The sequence below is a fragment of the Thamnophis elegans genome, chromosome 1 (genome assembly GCF_009769535.1).
Source record: "Thamnophis elegans isolate rThaEle1 chromosome 1, rThaEle1.pri, whole genome shotgun sequence".
NCBI classification, from domain to species: Eukaryota; Metazoa; Chordata; class Lepidosauria; order Squamata; family Colubridae; genus Thamnophis; species Thamnophis elegans.
This window is the reverse complement of record NC_045541.1, coordinates 135,192,927-135,215,341: the sequence shown is the minus strand read 5'-3', so window position 1 is coordinate 135,215,341 and position 22,415 is coordinate 135,192,927. Positions and strand designations below refer to the sequence as shown.

General features: G+C 35.0%; 1 protein-coding gene across 2 annotated transcripts in view; it reads left to right on the top strand.

The window, feature by feature from the left end:
- CEP128 (centrosomal protein 128) overlaps positions 1 to 22,415 on the top strand; it is a 184,917-nt gene that overhangs the window by 41,510 nt on the left and 120,992 nt on the right. For both annotated transcript variants that reach the window (XM_032232414.1, XM_032232421.1), the window contains exons 13-15: positions 6,689 to 7,039; positions 12,764 to 13,414; positions 16,018 to 16,182. In XM_032232414.1, coding sequence (XP_032088305.1) covers positions 6,689 to 7,039; positions 12,764 to 13,414; positions 16,018 to 16,182 — 1,167 coding nt within the window. The remainder of the gene's footprint in view (positions 1 to 6,688; positions 7,040 to 12,763; positions 13,415 to 16,017; positions 16,183 to 22,415) is intronic.

Below are 22,415 nucleotides of genomic sequence, written 5' to 3'. Positions count from 1 at the left end.
ACTGAGTACATATGCATGCTTATACTTTTCAGAGGTCCAATATTGTTTTATGGAGAATCCTTGTTTTATTGATTGCATGTACTATTCTAATTTTCTGAGTTTGTGGATTTGGGGTTTTCATGAGCTGTAAGCCATAATCATCACAATTATGACAAATCACAGCTTGAACTATCTTGCTTTGCATGTAATGAGTCTATCTCATGTTAGTTTTATCCTTTAAGTTTCATTACTGAAATAAATGAACTTTTGCACGATATTCTAATTTTTTGAGTTTCACCTGTATATGCGTGGGTTTTCCTAGTTAAAGTTTACAAAAATACTCTTTTCATTTTTCAAAGTTAATTGATTTCCAAAGTTAATCTTACATTTAAGATGATGATTTTTTTTAAAAACTCAGCAAAACCAAAACTTTATTAGGGATTTGAAAAAATGCTCAAAATATGATTTACTTCAACATATGAATTTTTGGTCGTCTGGTTACCAGAAGTCAATGCAGTCAAATAGAAGGGTGTATTAATTACTAACATTAGGTATCATAAGCAATTTATCTGAATGAGATTAAGTAGCACGTCATATCTGGTAGGATCAGATATCTGTACCATATGGACTTAGTTTATTTAATTTGAAAATGTCACTTTAAAAATTAAAACTACAGGCAAATTCCTATTATAAATTAGTATATTCTGTAACTACTGCTTTTTAACATTTTCATACATATTTGGTCCTAATTCTATTCTATCCAATTTCTGCAACAGCCTAAGGAGTTTTTAATACATAAAGTTTTAATATACACTTTTCCTTCCTGAAAAATGGGGAATCTGTGGGTCATTAGGTATTATTGGATTACTATTTCCTGTAAACACATTTATTTATTAATCAAATTTGGAGACTCCCCTTAGCAATTTTGCTTACAAATAAGAAAAAAATGCCTATAAAAGTGAACAAACTGAGTGGAAGAATAGAATACCAACAATAAACCAAACATAACAAAACAAATAAATAGGGGAATGATAGCTCAGCAGTTTAAAGATGCTGAGTTGTCAGATGGAAAGTTGATAGCCCGGATTTGAGACTGGAACAGGGGTCTGTTACTTGCCCCAGCTCCTGCCCACCTAGCAGTTCAAAAGAGTATATGTGTGTTTGTGTGTGTGTGTAATCAAAGTCATTAGGGAGTACTGTATACATATACATACATACAACATACATCATACATACATGCATACATATATACAATATATATGGAGAGAGAGAGAAAGAGAGAGAGAGAGAGAGAGAGAGATGGAAATTTATTTTTCTATTGAATTGATACATTTCCAAATCCACCAAGACTTCTGACAGCTTATAAGAATATGAAAAAATACTGTAAACATTGAAGCAGTTGTGGTAAAATCCAAAAGAACCAATTTCAACTCCCAACAATATCAATATCAAACCAAGTTAAATACTATATTAAAACTATTAATGAAGCTCATTGGAGGAAAACTTAAGATTTATACATCTCTCTGATTGCTTTGTTCATTTCTAGGTGTTCACAAAACTGCTTCTCAATTAGCTTTTCCAGATTTTTTATAGGTATTGATATCAAGCTAGATTCCTGGATTCACTCTCCCTCCCCCTCTTTCTTGAAGCTTGGAATCACATCAGCTCTTTCCCAGTCCTCTGGCAGTTCCCCAGTGCTCCAGGAGTCTGAAAGATTTTGTTCAGTGGTTCTGAAATCACATCTGCCAGCTCCTTCAGAACCATGGGATGTAAACCATCTGGTCTTGGCAATTTGAAATTGTCTAAAGCGGATAGGTGTTCTTTCATCAATTTCTTATCTATTTGGATCTCCATTGCTGTTCTGTCTCCCACTGTGCTGCTTTTGAGAGGTTAGGCTTTTTGGTGTTCTTTTTTGCATAAGGACAGATGGAAATAAGAAATAAAGCAGCTCCTCTTTCTCCATCTTTCCTCTGCCATCTTCTTGTCACTTTCTCCCATTAGTAAACAGAACATTTCCTTGACTTTTTACTTATTTTTTAAAAAATATTGAAAGATTTTTTTCCCCTTTACTTTTGCAGTTTGATTATTTTATATCCTAAAACTGCAGCTACCTAGTATGATGACTTGTGGGAAATATATATCCGATGGAAAGTTAAGCTCTATTGAGACATTTCTTTCAACTTAAATATATATTTGAAAGTCTATTTGGAAGTATGATGCTTTGTTTGATTACTTTTCAGTAAATAGAAGTTATGGAATAATGTGTAGCATTCATATTTATTGTATTAAATGTAGGTGTCAGCATGAAAGTAGACGCAGTTATATGTTACTGTTCAAAATTCATCCACAAACAAACAATCTAAAATTATACTGAATAGTGATTTTTTTAAAAATCCAATTAACTGAAGAGTGAGTTCACCATATGTTCTTGGATTCTGACATAGCAATTGTTGTTATGCTGACGTAAGGACATATCCATGCATCATTTTATTTTCTAAATTTCCTGGCATGTTCTTAAGATTGTCCTGCATTTCTTTCTCTTTGCAATTGCAATGATATGGAAAATAATCGCTGTGGAAAACAATTAGGGATGGTTGCAATTAGTTGATTTGTTTCAGATTTAACTTCTACTTAATAAATTGGATAAATTGGACATTACTTCACCAAAACATTTTGATTTTCCTTCTAAAGATTCATGGGAATTCTACGTGTGGTCTTATATAAGCCTGTGTTTGTACATTGTGTTTAATGTTCTGCATGATAAAAATAGAGTCTTAATATCTGAACATTTGCTTCAAAACAAAATTTTTATGTTTAGTTTTTTTTAACATTTAAAAGTACAATGGTTTATGTGGTTGTTACAAAAGCTGCAGGTTTTTCTAGATTTCTTTATTGTGAAAGAAATTACAAGAAACAGATTGGAGGTAGTGAGGCACTTGTCTGCATAGACAGTTCTAAAATAAACAATGGGAGAAGACAGTCAACTAGGCTCTGTTTGATGCTATGAAGGATTAAGATTGTAGCAATGACTGCTTTGAGGATTGCTGGGCAATTGTAGCCTCATCCTGAAGCCATCAAACATTCATGTAGATTGTAATCTGAACATCTTCAATCAAAGCAATTTGAATCTTCAGTAAACGTATCATTAGTTCCCCTTCATTTCTCTTGCTTTGCCATTGTCCTGATTTTTGTACTAATGCATAACTGAGCAGCCACAGTCATTTATTTATTTGATTTATATAGCCATCTACCCTACTTAAGTAGCTCTGGGTGACTCACAAGATTAAAAGATACAAATCCACCAAACATAATCGCCTGGCAATCAAAGATAAATAATCTCATTTCCCATCAGTAATAGCAGTTTTTTTCTAACCATCTAACCCAAATGCCTAGTGAAACAGCCAAGTCTTTAATGCCTTGCAAAAGACTAAAAGAGGTGGGGACATCAAAATCTTTTTTCAAAATCCATCAAAATCTAACACCTTGCCATAACTTCTATCCAGCCAAGCCACAGTTGAGAATAAGATCTGACAATCATGATTTTGGTAGTTTGAACATGTCTGCAAGATAGATATAGCACTCTTGCCCAAGTGATTGGTGGAAAGGAAATATTCACCTGGTTGGGGGGAAAAATGCCCTTCAAAAAAATCTGGATCAGCAGATATAAAAGTGGAAGCCTAGCGATTGTATTCTAGTGTCGCAGAAATTATGGCACCTGCTTAGGCCAGAGAACATTGAAAGGGTAGCTGCAGGGTTTTAGCCATGGTGGTGATATCTTGCAGTTTACAAGATTATCCATATGAATTAATCTTTATGTAAGAGAGCTATCTGTTGATCTTAAAATCACACAATTTATCTCTTTTTAAAATTAATCTATGCCATGGTTGTTTCTAGTTGGACCCAAGATTGATCTTTGATGCCTTTTAGTGCTTTGATTAATGGCTTAATTTTTTTACTAATATAGAGAAGAGGAAAATTAGTTACCACCCTTTGTCATATCTGTGGTACATGTGGTATTTCCTGATAATATTAAAGATACTATCAGCCACTTTGGCAGATTTGGGTCAATATGTCACTTGTGCAAGCAAAGGTCACAATATTTTATGCCTCCAAAGTTGTCTAATCTAAAGCCCAATTCAATATATTGTTTCTTGTATGACATCAGCTAGGGAAATGTGTAATATACACAGGATGCATTAAAGATGTCTATAAATAATAAAAAGCTATGTGTTGAGTATGGACATAGTAGAAGTATAGAAATGTATGAGTTTTTGATGTAAATGTTTACCAAATATAAGTTGGTGTGATAAAGGTGTTGTTCTAATATGGATTGGGGAATAGTTCTAATAGCTAATATAAGTATCATTGTCTTTTGTGTGTTTAAGTATTTAGCTTCTGTTCCATAATCGCTTCAAAGTCAGCAAAAAAAAAACATTTTAAAAATTACATTGAAACAAATTTATATGAATAAAGTGCAATTTGGCATGCATTGTCTGTTGTGTTTCTTGTTGACCAAGGAGATAGCTGATTTGGTATGGGATTCTTTTTGTTTTATTTTCTTGCCATATTAAATAGGTTGGTGGATAATGGTAAAATGTATGGATTATACATTTTGCATAGATATTTCATTGGAAGATAACAGGATTATTGTGATTTTTATCAGTTAGTTGATGTGTAGGAATTAATTATGTATCCTTGTGCTTTAAAGAAAATAATATTAATTTAAAAAGTTTGCCTTGTTTATGAAAAAATATGAACCGCTAATAAAATAGAGGTCATTTTTTCATGTAAGATAAATGTTTTCAATTAATTTAACAGTATTTTCTGTACATTGCTTAAACATTGAATCTTATTTTATTAAATACTACATAGAAACTATAGTTGTATGTACAATATCTTTCCCTCAAGGCTTTGTGGAGAAATAATTATTTTTAATGATTCAGAAAAGTTGAAGAGGCCATTATTTAGGACTGTATCTTTTAATATTATCACCAGATGGGAAGCAATTACAACTGTTGAAAGGGAAAAATTAGCACAGAGGTGAGACATTTGATAACATTTATTGAAGAATAAAAGTAACCATTTCATTGTTTTTAGTGTCTCTTCACATCTGTCAATGAATTTGAATCCATGGATCTTACAAGTTACATTTAATTAATAAAAACGTTCCTTTGTTGTTGAATTCAGCTGAGTATATAAAACACCACTTTAAAAATATATGAATAAGATTTTCTAGTGTGCTTGATGATCAAAAAATATCCACAAGTGTTAAGAGTATGAAAGTCTTTTGCATTTTAGAGAAATGCTCAATTACAAAGTGTAATTTCAGCTATAATGACCACAGTGTGCAAAATCATTTATTTAGAATAACAATAATAAATGGTTGTGGTTAAATGTTTCTAGCTCTTGGTTGGTGACAAGCTTTGAGATGTCTCCTTATTGTATTGTTATTTTAAATGGCTCTATGGAAGCTGTCTAAGCTGTCATCAAGCAGCAAAGAACAATAAATACTTATCAGTTCTTTATGTGGATTTTTTTCCATTGGATGTTATGACTTTTCTTTTTCAATACTTCCACATAAGGTGATAGGGTGGTTATTGTTACTATTATTATTACTACATGTATGTCTGTATGCATGTATGTATGTATGTATGTATACATATACATATACATACACATACACATACACACACACACACACACACACAAACATATATATATATATATATATATATATATACACACACACACATATATATATATATATATATATATATATATATATATATATATATATATTTATATTTATATTTATATTTATATTTATATTCTTATTATATTTAACATAACTGCTATATAGAGTTTCCTAGAGCTTTAGGAATTACATTCATATCTGTGTCAGGTGAACCAAAGACAATATTCCGACATATCTTGTTGATTCCACACACCTTGTACAGACATACAATGTTACTCAACATGAAGGTGTTTTTTTGGTATATATTCAAGAATATTTTTTAAAGTGGAAAATATTTCTGTTTTTCCCCCAGAATGTAATGATCAAGCTGTTCAGGGGAATAGGCCAGCTAGTTTTATAAATATAATATTTATAGGTAGAATTTTGTATATTTGAACATGGTCCAGTTACAAATTGTCCTTTTTTATATTGGGAATTTTTATTTTTACATTCTTAGAGAGCCAAGTTATAAGATTTAGCAAATGTCATTTTAAGTTGGATGTGTGCATAGTGTCAGATTCTTTTTATGTTTGCCTTTTCCCTGTAGCATAATAGATGCATTTTAGAGATACGTTCCAGGCATGTCAATGCATGAGAGTGCAAAGTATTTTGTTCATTGCAAATAATGAAGAATAAACAATATTTATTCTTTTAGCCTTTAATTAGTGCAGCTTAATGGGACTTAGGAGACGCATATTAGACTTTTGGTTGCTTATCAATAATTGTAACTAATTTAATTGCTTGCTTTTTTGACCTTGCTGTACCTTGCCAAGAATCTTTTTAGTTTGGAACAGGCTATAAATATTGTAAATGAACAAATAATAGTGTCTTAAATAAACATAATTGCATGAAACTGAAAAATTGCTTTGCTGCTCTCCATGTATTCAAATAAATTTGTTTTTGTTATATGTAAACCTTAAGTTTGTATGTATCTGTCTGTAAGCATAGGTCTTAATATGTTGTGCTGGCTTCTAGGCTTTAACAGCTGACTTGGAAAAGAGGGACAACCAGCAGCAAAGGATGATGAGCCAACTGAAAGAGATACAGAGCAACTATAAAATCTGTGAAAATGAGTGCAGAGCTGCAGAATTACAGGTTACAGAGCTAGGTCAGCAACTAGAAGAATCGATCAAGGAAGCAGAGAAGTACCTAGCTGAATTCAAACAATCTGAAGTACTAAGGCTAGAGACTGAGAAGAAAAAGGAAGAGTTAAAACTCAAAGCTCAGGAATCAATTCGATGCTGGAAGCTAAGGTGTAAAAAACTAGAACATGAAAAAGGAAAACAAAGTGAACTTCATAGCCAGTTGATGGAGAAGAACAAATTGGTATGGTATACATTTTTTATTTCCTTTAATCAATAACTTTGCAATATGTAAATATTTGCTATTCTTCCGATACAGTTTAAAAAACAGTGCTTCCTAAACCTAGATAAATTACCCAAATTGAGCAAAACTGATTTTTCTTTGGGTAATGTCACACAAACCCTATCAAACAGTGGCACTTAAATAAGGTCTCTCTGATAAACTGTAAAAAGGATTTTCTGATAAGCAGTTTTGGGTAATGAAGGAAAAAGTTTGGAAAGGACTGGTTTAAAACTATTGAAATTAATTCTTGTAATTGTTTTGAACTATTATTAAAACACATTATACTAGTAGTGAATGGGGAGGCCTGGTGAGATATGGCTTTCAGTAGGAAACATTGAAATAACAAAAAAAGTATAATTTAATCAAAAGACAAGGTAATTTTTTAAGAATTAAAACTGATCACAGATGGTAATTGGGTGAAATTCAAATTAGTCCAACTTAGATTATATTTACGTAAATCACTAAAATCAATTAGTCATGGCTAATTTATCTCGAGTTAATATCAGTGGGCTTATGCTCATTAGACTCACATGTTTTCTCCCTAATGCTATACTAGATCAGTCTTTGATTAGCACAACTATTCTCACACTTCTCCTGTAAGAAATATTATAAATTAAGAAGGGAATGATCTAGAATTGTTTCCCTCCACCTTGCCTCATCAAAATTGGCAACTCTGTAATGTACTTAAAAACTATTACCAAAGAATTAAAAAAAAAATAATTTCTAGGATTGAAGATTTTAAACATAAGAAGATTATCGAGTATAATTTTTAGAAAGCTGTCCAGTTTTGATCATCCGATAAAATAAAACACATTCTAAGCACTTTGTTGTTAGGGATAACTGTATTCTGTCTGGGATACTGTCTTCATTCTTCTGCTGTTTTATGCTGCAAAGATACAAGGCATCTTTTCGTGTTAAGTTACTCTTTATCTGTTGGGAATACAACTTTGTGACTTTTCAGTCAACATTAATGGCTGAGCTTTTATTTATTTAAAGAACTTAGGTGGCTTCCTTTCTTATACAGTGATCCTAGGCAGATACAGTAACCAATAAAAACCTACACCATAAAAACACATTGTACCCTTCTCACCAAGGCATCAGAACTACACATACTATTGATTCATTGACTCAACCCCCTTCCTACACAAATACGTAGGGAAAGAGCCAGGTCTTCATGGTCTTTTGGAAGGCTAAAAGTGTAGTCCCCCCCCCCTTCAAAATCTCAGTTGGAAGCTATTTTAAAGGGCCTGGGCTTCAGGAATTGTAGAGAAAATACATCTGTGAAAGTAGAATATTGATGAAGGTTGAAATTTGGAGTGGCACATAAGTCCTACTTAATAAATAAGTAAAGGATGCAAAACAAATGTAAACAATTGGTTTTTCTCTACCCTGTGGCTGATTACAGATAAGGATTGCACATGCCTACTTGGATTTCTTTTATAGCTTTTCCAGCAGGTTTTTCCCTGAGCTTTATAAAGCTAAGCCTCTTCTTTCCAGTAGTGAAAAAACAGATACCTCCAAGTAGCTTACAATCCTCTTGATGGATTTGCTTTTGGAGGTGCAAAATATGTTTTGTCAGATTGGGAGTCAGACAGCCCTGATAGCCAGATTGACTCTGAACTGGTAGTTTATATGCAGGTTTGACTAGTTGATAGTCTCAATAGATTTTCATTTGCATTCTCTCTAGAAATAGCAGTTCAGTTTCCCAAATAGGAAAATAGGTCACCACTGCTTCTAAAAGGATACCCCAGTGTGAAGTTTGAGACTCTTTGGGAAGTCTTTGTCTTGTTTCACTCTGTATTTGCCCAGAAGGAAGGAACTAACAGTTATGCTCAGTAATGCAATATAATTTTCAATTTTGGTGATCAGTTGAAAAATTAACATTTAAAATACCAATTCATATTGAAATTAAATGTTCATGAATAATATCCAGAAACAGAAAAAAAAATCCCTTAAATACTTAAAAAAAAAGTATATTTTGATGTGATAATAAATATGGGAGAAAAATGACTGGTGTGAAAATAGTAAATTAGACCTTCTACCCTAGAGGTAAAACCATGCAAAGAGGACAGTTTTGGCAGATAGCCATCAGCAACCTGAAAGCAATAATTAAGCTTATGATTGCAGTTTCAAAATAATCAGCCAACATAGGAAACACAGATTTAATACTGAAAAGCTTTTTTTTTTAATGTTGTGAGAAGGCTTCAATGTGATATACACCACATTGACAAGTTGGTGGATTTTCTTGCTTGGTTTATAATTAATCATTCATTTTCTTTACATTCTGTCAATGCAAATTATACTTAGCAGAATTTAAAAGTTTTCCCGTCTTAGATAAAATGCAGCTCAACCCTTTAGTTCGCAATAGGTCAGGATTCTTAAAATCTTCAAAAGGGCACAATAAAAATGAATATTGGCAAGATGTTTTGGGGGGAGGAAGAGAAGGTTAACACAAGGTTCTAAGGACCCAAGATTTTGCTGAATGGCCTAATAGTAGGCGACTGCTTAGAGGGAAAAGAGGATAATTTGAATTTAGTCTAAATGTAAATAGCAATGTTTAATACAGGTTGTGTGGAGTGTTCGACAATTTAGGATAGGAGATGATATACATACATGCATGCATGCATACATACATACATACATACATACATACATACATACATAAATGTACAGACATATTTTGTATTTTGTCTTTGATGATTTTTATATGATTACTTAATATAGTTGAGAGGGCTCAGTAATTCCATTCTCTTAAGATCAATGCTGGTGGTAGAAGTATATTTCTTGGCAAATAAACCAAGAATAATCCAGAAAGGGGATAAAAACAGTTAGGGCTGGGCAGGTGTGAAAAATGCCAAACCATTCAAATCTGAAAGGGCTTTGACTGGGTAGATAATGCCTGAATGTAGACCATATTAAGACTTATGAACATGCCAGAGCCTCTAATTACTCTTTTGAGGAGCTTGTACAATGAGCAAGAAGTTATTGTAAGAACTAACTTTGAAGAGACTGGTTCAAGAGAAAGAGGAGAGACAAGAATGTTAAATCTATTATGTAATTAAGTTAAATATTGGAAGAGTAGTCTATTGGAAGAAAAAAACAGCAGGCATCTAATCACTTGAAATAATGCAGATAATTCCAACTTGTTAAATGAAAATGAAGAGTTAATTAGTAAGAGAAAATGAGCTGCTTTTATGCTATGATTTTTTTTAATTTTACACTTCCTAGAATCACTAAAGTGAAATGGATGGTATGTGATAGATAAGTAAATGACAGAAAGTGAAAAATATGAATTAATGTTGAATATTAAAATGACAAAGTTAAACTCAACCAGCTGCTTAGTGAACTCACAGTTGCCTTTGAAGAAGTAAAGACTATAAATAGTTTACAGTTTACAGTTTATAAGTTTTTTCAACTCAAGCATAAAGATGGATAGATTGTTGAGGAAGTAAATTAATTTTAGGGAGAAAGATAGTGATAAACTATATCATGAAGTATAGGCTATTTCTATGGCAACAAAGATCAGGATAGTTAAATCAATCATTTTCTCCAGTGAAATTGTGAAAGCTGGATATTGAGTAAGAACAAAGGAAAAAAGATAGATGTCATTAAATTATGGATTTGGAGACAGCTTCTCAGAAAACAATGAACTGCAAAGAGAACTAGTTAGTCCATCATGGAAAAAATAAAAGTAAACTATTGTTTAGCGTTAAGGAGCATCAAGCATAAATTCATATATTTTAACTATGTGATACTAGAGAGAAACTTGAAAAACTTTCTGTGCTTGGCAGAGTTGAGGCAAATTAAAAACGGGGAAAGGCAGTGGAAGGATCCAAAATCAGGGAAATTACTTGAATGAACAGCTCCAATTATTTCTAGGGAGACATTAAGTTGAATGGCTTTTACCTGTACAGTTATCAGGATTTGAGTTTAACTCAATGGCCTGCATGTTTGGTTATTTTTAACAGCAAAAAAAAAAAAAAAATGCAAGGGAGATACATATTTACTTTAAAAAACAAATATTGAATCTGGTTAATCCTTCTAATAACAAGGGGTGTTCATCTCGATTTCATTGCGGGCCGCAAACACACAGGGTTGTGTTTGCCTTTGGGGGGCCATGGCAGGCTGAGCATAGACAGCTTGATGTAACTTGTGTCGGGGCCATCTGTGATGGCCCGGGTAGGGCTGAGGGCATCCACTGTCTCCAGGAGAGGAAGGCGAGAACAGGGAGATGGTCAAACCCTTGTCCTCCAGAGGAGCCTCACCATCCCTGTCAGGTCACACAGAGGACCCCACAGCCCAGCCCAGCCCCACTCCCCGAGGGGGTGCTCAGCTGAGCTTACCTCTTCCCCAAGACTGCTGCTGCTGTTCTCTTTGGCAAAGTTGCTCTTGGTATGTGCAGGAAGGAAAAGTGTCTGTGTAAGAGGGAGGCCAACTCCCTCTCCATGCAAGAAGACCCAGTTTGTAACCAAAGCATCCTCAGCGATAGAATGGGAGACTACCAGAAGAGGTCAGGAGAAGGCACAAAGGGTTGGCGAAAGAGCAGCAAGGCTGCTGATGGCCAAGTGCTAAGATAGGACTTCCCTCAGACCCTCCCACCCTCTCATTATAATCTTCCTTCCTTCCTTTTTCTCTTTTCTTCTTTTTCCTTCCTCTTCATTTTCCTTTCTTCTTCCTTCCCCTCTTTCTTTTCTGTTCTTGCTCTCTTCCCATCATCCTATCTTTTTCTTTGTCTTTGTCTTTGTCTTTCCTCTTTTCCTTTCTCCTTTCTCCTTTCCTGTACCTTCTTGGACGCTCAAATGCAAAAGGGGATCAAATTTGTGATCAAATGCCACTTTTGCTAGTAGTTTGTTTGCTAGCACTCTGCCAACAAAAACAGAGCTTGGGAGGGCTGTGGGTGCCCCTCCTGAATTCCATTTTCAGCTGCAACAGCCTGCTCCAGCACTCTGCCAACACTGCCAACAAAAACAGAGCTTGAGAGGGATACCCTTGGCCCTCCCAAGCTCTGTTTTCAGCTGCAACGTCCTCCTACAGCACTCTGCCAGTGAAAATGGCTGCCACCAGGTTGTAGATCAGCACCCGGTCAGCCTAGGTTGGGCTAAGGAATGTGGGCTGGACTTTTTCTGTTTCCAGATCTAAGCACCTCACAGGCTAGATCCAGCCTGTGGGCCTTGAGTTTTACACCCCTGTAATAACAAAACAGAATGGGGCGGGGGGGGGGGGCGTTGGTTTTTCTATCACCTTATGTATAACTTCAAAATCTATTCTGAATCAAATACATACATTGGCCTTTCAGAATTTGTGAAGTGCTGGCTTTGTATATATGTATTTATGCAAATATGAAAATTTTGCTTGAATATTTAAATAATGAAAAGCAGGTAACAATCCTATGAAGTTTGCTTATATGTTTAGTTGAAGGAGTAGTATACCAGTAAACTCCAGACTTGCAAACTATATCATATAAAGATGTACATAATCTACCAATCATCCAATCACATTGTTAGTGAAATTAGCAAATTTTATGCAATGATACATTGATCATTTCCTTTTTTGATCATTTGATCAGTGATCATTTCTTCTTTTTGATTATTTGCCTTTTATTTTGAACAATGGTATTTTGTGCTTTTTCTTCCCATAACAGATCCTTAAACCACTCACCTTTGCCCTATTTCATTTGGACTCTAGGTTCTTAAAGAAAAGGATGAATTGAAGAGCCAGCTCCTTTCAACTATGCACCAGATGGAAAATCTTCAAAAGGAACTGACAGATGTTCTTGAGAAAAGGGCCAGACAAGAAGAGGAGCTGCACTCTAAAGAAATGAAACTCAGTGAAGCTAGATCCTTGCAGATGGCTTTTGAACAAGATACCAGAGATGTTAGAAAAACTGTGGATAACCTTGAGAACAAACTGCAAAAGGAGAGCCTAATACAGACTCAAATAAGAACTGAAAAACAGCATTTAGAGGAAGAACTTGCAAATATCAACGTGATCCATGAAAAGGATCAAGCAAGATTGTCAGAGATGCAAGAGGTTATAAAAAACTTGAGTGCTGTTCGGGCTGACTTGGCCAATCAAGTAGCAGAAGAGAAGAAATCCAAAAAAGAAATGGCGAAATTAGTGATGGAACTTCAGAAGCAAATAGAGTCTGTTCAGGAGGAGATGACTACAATCAATAAGCAATTGAAACTGGAAAGAGATGTCCACAAACAGGAGCTAGGAGAACTTCAGTCAGAACTGAAGCAGATGAAAACTAAACATGATCAAAGTGTCCAAGAGATGATGAAGCTATTCAACCAAGAAAAAGAGGAGGCAGTTAATCACATTGGAAAGTTGAAGGTATCTCTGAGATGGTCAACATCTAGTCATTATTATTGCATAGTATGGTATAGATGGGATTTAATGAAGTCGGGTTCTGATGAATTGCTGGCTGAACAGTGTGATACTTGGGGTAATATTTTATGTGGCTGTTGACCTTTACCAAAATTATTTTGTTTTTACATATTGTCTAACTTATTTTTTTGTTTTAAAGAAAGAGCTGTATAGGCAAGACTGGATGAATGGTTATCATAATCTGAAAATTTTACACAAGGCAGGTGCAGTATTGAGAACAGAGAAGAGTTTTGTGGGATCAGGCCGTAGGCCCATCTAATCCAATATTCTGTATCACATAGTAAACAATTGACTACATTAGGAAACATATAGATTTGGACCTCCTTCCATAATCACTTTTGAGTCATCAGCATTTAAGGCAAGAAGATAGTAAAGAACCATCAATATTAGTAGTCACAGTATATTAATCCTCCATGAATCTTTCCATACCTTTAAAAAAATATCCAAATTGGCTACCATTATTATAGTTGTTAGTAGCAAATTCTAATTTAACTATGTACTCTGGGGGGGGGGGAGACACTCTATCAGTTCTGAACATCCTTACATTTAGTTCAAACTAGACAACCAATGTCCCATTGGGTTGTCTTTTCAGAGATATGTCCTTACCTGAACAGAGAAGCAGAATGACTATGGTGGGTTAAAAAAAGCAGTAGGAATGGGAGCAACCTCCAACTTGTCAGCCTCTATATCATTTTCTTGCTATCGGCTGCCATAGTAACGGGAGGAGGAGGGGGTTTCGGTTTTTGGGAGGGGAAGTGTGCTGGAGGAGATATCTCGGAGTGAAGAGGGAGTTTTGTTCTCGCCATCTTCTGTGCATGCTGAATGGAGTTGTTTAGGCCTGGTCAAGTCAACTGTCTCTGCATACCAGATGGATTAAGCCACCTGAAGATGCACCCCACATGACACCCTTGGAGGCTGGAGATTGGACATTCAGCTTGGGGTTGTTGCGGGGGAGGGTAAACTTTTGATACAATTTCGCACCTTTAGCCTCAGATCTTGCTTTATTTTCGTTGCTTTCACTTCATATTCAGTAAAAGTATATTTTCTCTGAAACAATGGAGTTGGGGGTTTCCTTTCTTAAATTTTGAAGAAGGCACATCTGACATAAATTCATGCTGACTTCCTCATTGAATTTCCTTGTGGGAAGCTGGCAGGAAGCATAAGAAATTTTTCTTCCTTTCTCTTCCTTCTCTTTCTTCCTGTCATTCTGTCATTATCTCCATCCCACAAACGCCTGCTGGCTTCCCCATTTACTTTGCTTCTGGAAAGCTTCCAGGGAGAAAGTCACTGGAGAATCCAAAATAAAACACTGCTGGATGGGGGAAGGAAAAAAGATGTGCAGAGGTGTAGGTCGGGAATGATATGGGTGTTGTTCAAGAGGTTCCATGTGGCTTGAGAACAATTGTATAGATGGTATAAATCAGAAAGGGTAAGTGAGGGTTTATATCATCAGTCTATTATGGAGCTATGGTGGCACAGTGGTTAAAATGCAGGTTTGCAGGCTGACTCTGCCCACCTCCACGAGTCAATCCTGACTGGCTCAAGATTGACTCATCCATCCTTTCAAGCTTGGTAAAATGGGGACCCAGATTGTCAGGGCAATAGGCTCACTCTGTAAAGCACTTAGAGAGGGCTATAAAGCATTATGAAGCGGTATATAAGTAAGTGCTATAACTATTAAGTGTCCCTTTTCCTTCCTTTATTCCAAGTAATAAAATTTCTGAATAGAGGAGATGCTTTAGCTATGCCATCAATACTCTAAATGTAATCTCTCTATGGGCTTTACTGTATAAAAGATGTAGATAATTATATTGATAATTCTGCTTGAATTCTCCTTCTAATGATTCAAAGCATAGAATTTGCCTTTTTAACATTGGATTGTCATTGTGCTGTCTGTTGTGATTCCAAACTGTCTTTCCTGACCCATCATTGCCTGATTTGGTCCCATTCATTTATGGGAAATGTTGGTGGAAAGCATCTGGTCAGATTAGTACTAACAGTATAAACCACGGGTGTCAAACTCGCAGTGTCACGTTGCTGTCACGTGACGTTTTGTGACATTTTTCCCCTTTGCAGAGCTGGGGTGGGCATGTCCTGCGCATGATGCAGCCAGCCTGTGGGCTGCCAGTTTTACACCTCTGGTATAAACTGCTCATTATTATATAACATTTCAATTATTCCTATAAATATTTTATGTTTAATAAATCAGAATAAATTGAGTTAAAATACCATTTTTCACTATGTAATTATTGTATTGACAATAAATAAACCAGATGGGGATTTAGTTTGAAAAAAAAAGTTAAAATTTGATTTCAAACTTGCTTTTATTTTAATGCTATATTTTCTCTTTACCACAGTTGTAGTTTCACTCTTACTTACTTGTCTGGATAAACCTGTTTCCTCCCTTAATAAAACTGGGAATCTATTGGGTGTGAAGAAACATCAATGAGTACAAGATAATTTTTTTAAACAGTATTTTCCTGTAAATATCTGTACCATTCATATGAAATATCAAACACTTCATTTCTTGTCTGGTTTCCTTCCAATAGTCAGAACTTACAGAAGAAAGAAATTTTGTAAAAGCTCATCGTCGGCAAGTAGAAAAAATGAAAATCGAATGCGATAAGCTGTCATTGGAGCTAACCCACAAGGAAGAAGAAAATGCAAAAATTAAGCGAAAATGCAACATAATAAAACAGGAATTAGACGAAAAGGTAAAAGTAAAATATGAAGCTTTGTAATAAAAGAGTATCTGTTCAAAGGAAAAACCAAGTTTACGATGTAAGAAATATTTATTTTTTAAAGATGTAAATGTCTATCTTTCCAGTCTTTTTAGTTTACCCTTCCATTTTCTCCAAATGCAAAAAGAAAATATTGCACAAAGAAAGTCTTCTTGAATTTGATATGTATTTATCTAATTGTATATACTGCAGCATAATAAAGATGGTGACCACAGACTATTACATGAAACACTCTGATATCGTAATTCTGAGTATTGATCCACCGTTGAGGTCCTATAGTTGAGTCATGAGAAAATTGCTTATGAAATTCTGCTCAAAAAGTTTCATATTTGCATCATACTAAATTCCAAACTTGTGCTCTGCCAAATCAAGTATACACTGATAAGAATTTTTTTTCTAGAAATAAAATATTATTAGGAGTGATTTGAGTTTATAAATAGATATTCCCTTAATCACTAGCAGCATTTTAATGTTCAAAAATTGTCTGACATGCTATTGTTTATTATTATATTTATATCCCAATCTTATTTTGTATAATTAAGGTAGCAAACCTTAATAAATTTAAGATAGCTAATTCTTTTTTTCCCCACAACAACATTCCTGTGGGATAAATTAGGCTGATGCAGAGGGAATCACCTGGGCCTTATCTTGGACCTTAACCACTACACCAAATTGGCTAAAAAACTACAGCCACCCAACATGGGACTTGAATCCACAACCTTGTGATTGAGGGTCATGCTCTAACTAATGAGCTAGCAAGGTTTTTTTTGAGATCAGATTAGTTATTCCTAATTGATATTGTTAAATTACATTTTGTTATCATTACACATAGCATACTGTCATGGGAGACCAAAGGATAGAATTGTAAACTACCTTGAGTTGCAAGAGGTATAAACATGTAATTTATAAATTCAAAAAATTCAAAACTGAGGCCTACAAAGAAAGAGAGAAATGCCATCAAGTGTGGATTAGTAATTTAGTTCAGAAAATAAATGACCTGCTTTAGATCAGTGCATTTAAATTGTCATAGGTACAAAGAATTTAACATTTGCCAATGTTTCAATGTGCGATTTTCCCCCCTTCCTGTGATGGTGACTCCAGACCAATTTAAAATGAAAAAGAGTTATTTTAAGGAATAGCTTTGCATTAAGGTAAGAGGTGTTGCTAGCTCTTTTGAAAAAAAAAGGTAGTAAACTAAGAAAGTGTTTCCTTCCATTGTGCACTGTTAATGTATTTGAATGATAATTGTACGTGGGCCTGAGTAGGTAAGGTAGAGAAAGGCTATATACCAATTTTTTCTAGAATGTGAGAGTATGTATATATGTATTTTGACAAATGTGTCAGAACATTTTCTTCAGACTGAAGAAGGTACTTGGAGAAATAGTAAAATGTTTCGAACTGACAAGAAAAGTTCAGTTGTCACATGTCCATAGTTAGATACAAAAATGGCCTAATTACTTTATGAAAAATACTAATGTACTCCAATGCCCTTACCCTCGCTCGCTCTACTAAACAAATAATGAAAAAAAAGTTTATCTGGTTTGCCTTTGTCTAGCTCTGCTGCATAGCAACATTTTCCTTTCCAGGATTTTGTTTCCCATTAGAGCAGGGATGTCAAACTCGATTTCATTTAGGGCTACGTCAGGGTCATGTTTGACCTCAGGGGGGCTGGGATGTGTGTGGCCAGGGTGGGCATGGCCAGCTTGATGTCACTCCTATTGGGGGAGCCTGTGGCGGCCCAACACTCTGCGGTACGCAGCCCTCCCAAGCTCCGTTTTCACTGACAGAGTGTTGTGGGAGGCTGTGGCAGCCAAAAATAGAGCTTGGAAGCCTGTTTTTGCTGGCAGAAGCATTGCAGACCAGTCCTTCCCTGCTTCCAGGGAAATCCCGTGGGCCAGATCTAAGTACTCCGCGGGCCATATCTGGCCCCCGGGCCTTGAGTTTGACACCACTGCATTATAGCGTCCTTTGCAAACTACAAGATTGGATAGTTTCTCTGTTGTTCATTGGCGTATTCTTTTTCTCTATTGTTCATTGGCATATTCTTCAGGTTTTTTTTTTTTAACCTTCTCAGTTGTTTTCTTTTAGTATGATTTTAGTGTTTTCCGAGAGGGCTCACCTTAAAACACTGGACATCTTTGTTCTACTCTAGCCTTTTATAGTTTAATACTTCTGGTAATGCCATGAAATTCTTCATTCTTACTAAGTATTCTGTGGAAAGTAATAGAAATAGGCAGAGGGACTTAACAGGCTTCAAGTTTATTACCAAGACGTGACAAATTTATAACGTGATGTTCCAATGAAACCTTTGAAACAAAAACATTCTGCCCTTTTTAAAAAATAAAAATGTAGGTTCATCCTGTAATTTGAAGAACTCGGAGATAGCATCCCATAGGAAATTGCTAATGGTTTTCCATGTTCTCCGGTGGGTTACACAACTATAACATTGCTTAAACATTTGGCTCGTAAATAAAAGTACTAGTGCATTCCAGCAATTTCCAAAGGCTGTCCAGGCCAAGCTGTGTTTGGATTTGCACTTTTTGATGACAGGTTTTCTAATGACTCTTCTTCCTGCATGGATATAATTAAAGAGAGAATAAGAGAGCACAAAGTCTACTTTTACCAAATCAAAATATTTCCCTGGGTAAAACAGACCCACGATTGGATTCTTACTATTGTGTTCTTTGGATCAGAGCAGAGCAGCTGCTCAAAGCTAACTCTTTATAATGTCAAAAGAAAAAAAATGATCAAATGAGAAAATGTCAAACAAGGATTCATTTTTGAGAACTTGATCAGAGGACTGCATTCTGGTTTTCATTTCCTTGGGAGCTTTTTTTGTGTGAGTTATTTATTAAATATGTTTTCTTTATATCCCTAGGAGGTGGTGAGAAAATGAACCTTTGACCTAATCTAAAACTATGTAAATGAACATCTTTGGAGTTTATCCTCCTACTCCGCATCCCATCATGGCTTTCTTTTGTAAAATAAAGGCAATACACAAGCAAAATCATTGCATAGTGCTGTATGAGGAACATTAAATAGTTTACAGTTATCTTTTTTCTCCTGTAATCCTAGAGAACAGTAATTTTCAATATGGGCAGATTTCAGTGTTACAAAATGAACTCAAAGTGGCCATGTGAAGATCCCCAATGTATGCAGGGAGTTTCAGTAGTGGAAATGATGTACATCTCCATGGCTTGGTTGTTTGTAAGTTACCCTGTGTGAGTTGGGCAGCTATATAAATTGATTTATTAAATAAATTTTATTGCTTAACTAGGTATCATTAACCAACTAGGAAGTTGCCTTGTTGGGTAATGAAACATCTGCAAGTAAATAACCAAATTCAAAAGGCATCAAGAACTTCACATTTCAACACTGAACTGTATATATTCTCTGTTACGTCTTTTTCTCATTTGTTGTGAAATATATTGAGATTATCAACAATTGCTCATTACATGTAACTTCAACTGATTTATATTCAGTCATCTGAAAATTGCTAAGCAAGCCACAGACTGATATGCCAACATCAAAATTCCATTTCCTCCTAGAAAATATCTCACATATTGTATGTACTATATGTGGTCTTGACAAAATTTTCTTACACTCAAATAACTAAAAATGTATTTGGAATGGAGGGAAGAATATGTTTTATATATATTGTAATAGTAATATCTAATACAAATTAAACTTAAAACACAGAATAGAAAGGATAAAAAGTGCAAAGAAAAAAGTAAAAATAGAAATTAAATAAAGAAATAAAAAAGTGTGTGTGTGTGTGTGTGTGTGTGTGTAAAGTGTCTTGCAACCTTTATGACAAGTATAAACTCTTTGCAATAGGACAAATGGTTTTCCTACCATAAAGACCACATTAGCTGTTAAAGCTATTAAGTCTTGAAAAATTTCACTTTTCTATATTTAAATTTATAACAATATTGGTGATTGTAGATGGTTTTTTAAATTAGTACTTGGCGATATAGTAATTCTTCAGCAGATGGACTGTGCTCCTGTGACTTACAAGGCTAGATACACTTTAAAACAATATGGAATATGGAAGTTAGCATCCATTTCCTACAAAGAAGAGATACATTTAAAATGAAATCCTCTCCCATTACTATGGATCTAAGTCACGAATGGGTCACAGTGTTTTCTATTAGCTGAGGGATGCCATTAGGTAATCACATACAGTTAGTAGTTATGGAAATTCATTTCTGTTTGAATACAAAAGAAATTCTCTGGCTATTTGTTATTATCATAATAAATATTGTTATGGTCATAACAAATGAAATACCAAGGCATGAAACATAGAGCCTACAAGATAGTATGGCTATAGATATCAGTAATGAGAAGTGCAGTAGAAGAATGCAGTCCTATTTTAGCTTGCTGGAAACAACTGACCATTGAGGGGGAAAGGTTGTAGGCTAACTGGAGCTTGAGAATGATCCAGCAGGAGATACTGGGTTTGTTGTTGCTCTTGGAACTGATCTATTCTGAAATGATTCCACCTCTTATTTCTGCTTGGGCTTTAACATGCTCTCTCCATAGATATGAGGCCAAAGATGTTATATGAGAGACTGCATTGGAACTTGATGCACCTCATGATGTGCGGTAATAAGCTGCTGTGTTACCTGGCACTTTATTTTAAGGTAGTTTGATTATAGGGACAAGAAGTGGGATGCTTTTCCTTGAAAACTGTTAGGAGATGTTAGCTTATGCTACTCATTTTAGTCATTTAGGCATAGTGTGATGCTAGTACAAAGATTGTAGAGCTGAATTTAGAACATGTATCAAGGCTAGCCCAAAGATTTAGAAAAACCATGAGTTTCTCCTTCTCTCAATATAGCTGACAACTTTTGCTCATACTTCCCACAGTTTTATTGATTTGATATGATCTGTAAAAAAGATGAAAAAGATTTTTCATTCTTAAAAATGCCAATGCGGTTTGATCCCAACAATAATGGCACTTTAACAAGGGCACTGAGAGGGATGGTCTTAGCTTTCTTGCAGTAATACTATCACTACTACCATAGATGACAATTGCACTCATTTCAACCTCTCTCGGTACAGCTTTATTAGTGGCAGCAACAAGTTTCAGAATTTTCTAGCAGGAGGTGATTTTTCTCAGTGGCATGGTACCAGTTAACTTCCACAGTGCAACATCTAATTGATGTATCAAGCAGTACATTTTGAGTGTTTAAAATGGCAGCAACTTGCTGTCAAAGTTTAATCTTCAGCAGATATTCCACTCTGAAATACTCTGAAACTCAGGTGGGGTGCCATTGGAAAGATGTGCTTGTTTTAATGCCTTTGAAATCTCTTGAGCCTGGTTCTTACCAAGTCTTGAGCTAATATTAGCTCTGGCAAACTGAGGATTTTGATTAAATGTAGATCATTCCCACCAATCTTTATTATCCTCCTCTTACATTGAATGATTGCAAAACTCCTGTCTTCCTAATGGACAAAATGCAAAGATAGGAATGCTCTGCATATAATTCTTCTGCCCAACATATATTGATGCTTTAAACTAAGCTGTTGTGAGTGAGATGTTTGTGTCAGGCAAAAGCTGTCAGCTAAGAAAACTAGCACTGAAGTGTAAAATTAAACAATTTTGCTTTGGATAAATCTTCAGATATTGGATATGAGCTGTTCTGTGGGTTCTGCTTATTTGCTGGATGGAAGAATTTACAGAGAACTCCAGTGACTTTTTTTTTTGCCAATTCTGAAAGCTAGAAGTGCAAACTACAGTAAATGGCAATAACAATTATTTCCACCCTGTCTTCCATGGAATAGCTGCTACTTTTGCTGACTAAAGAGTGTGTAGATTATGTTGATGCTTTGCTAACTTGTTTATTCCATGATGTAAACTGTGTCCACTCTGGCTCAACTTTCCTTTCTACTGAAATGCCAACTTAACTCTGAACCACTAATACACTAAATACTGTTAATATAATTGTAGCTGAAATGTGAGAGAGCCTGGTGGGAATTTATTTTTTTGTCAATCAAATTTCAGTACCAGCCATGTCACCTAAATGACTCTCTCTCTCCATACCTCTGGGTTTTCTGGTCACCTATTTCATTTGAAATTAGTATCTTCTAAAAAAATTCAAGACTATGGCCTGCAGCAGAATGTTTTAATTTCAGCCTTCTTGTTTTCATTCCTTTCTGGGATTCAACTTTGGTTCAGTTCACCTCTGTATGCTTTTATGCCA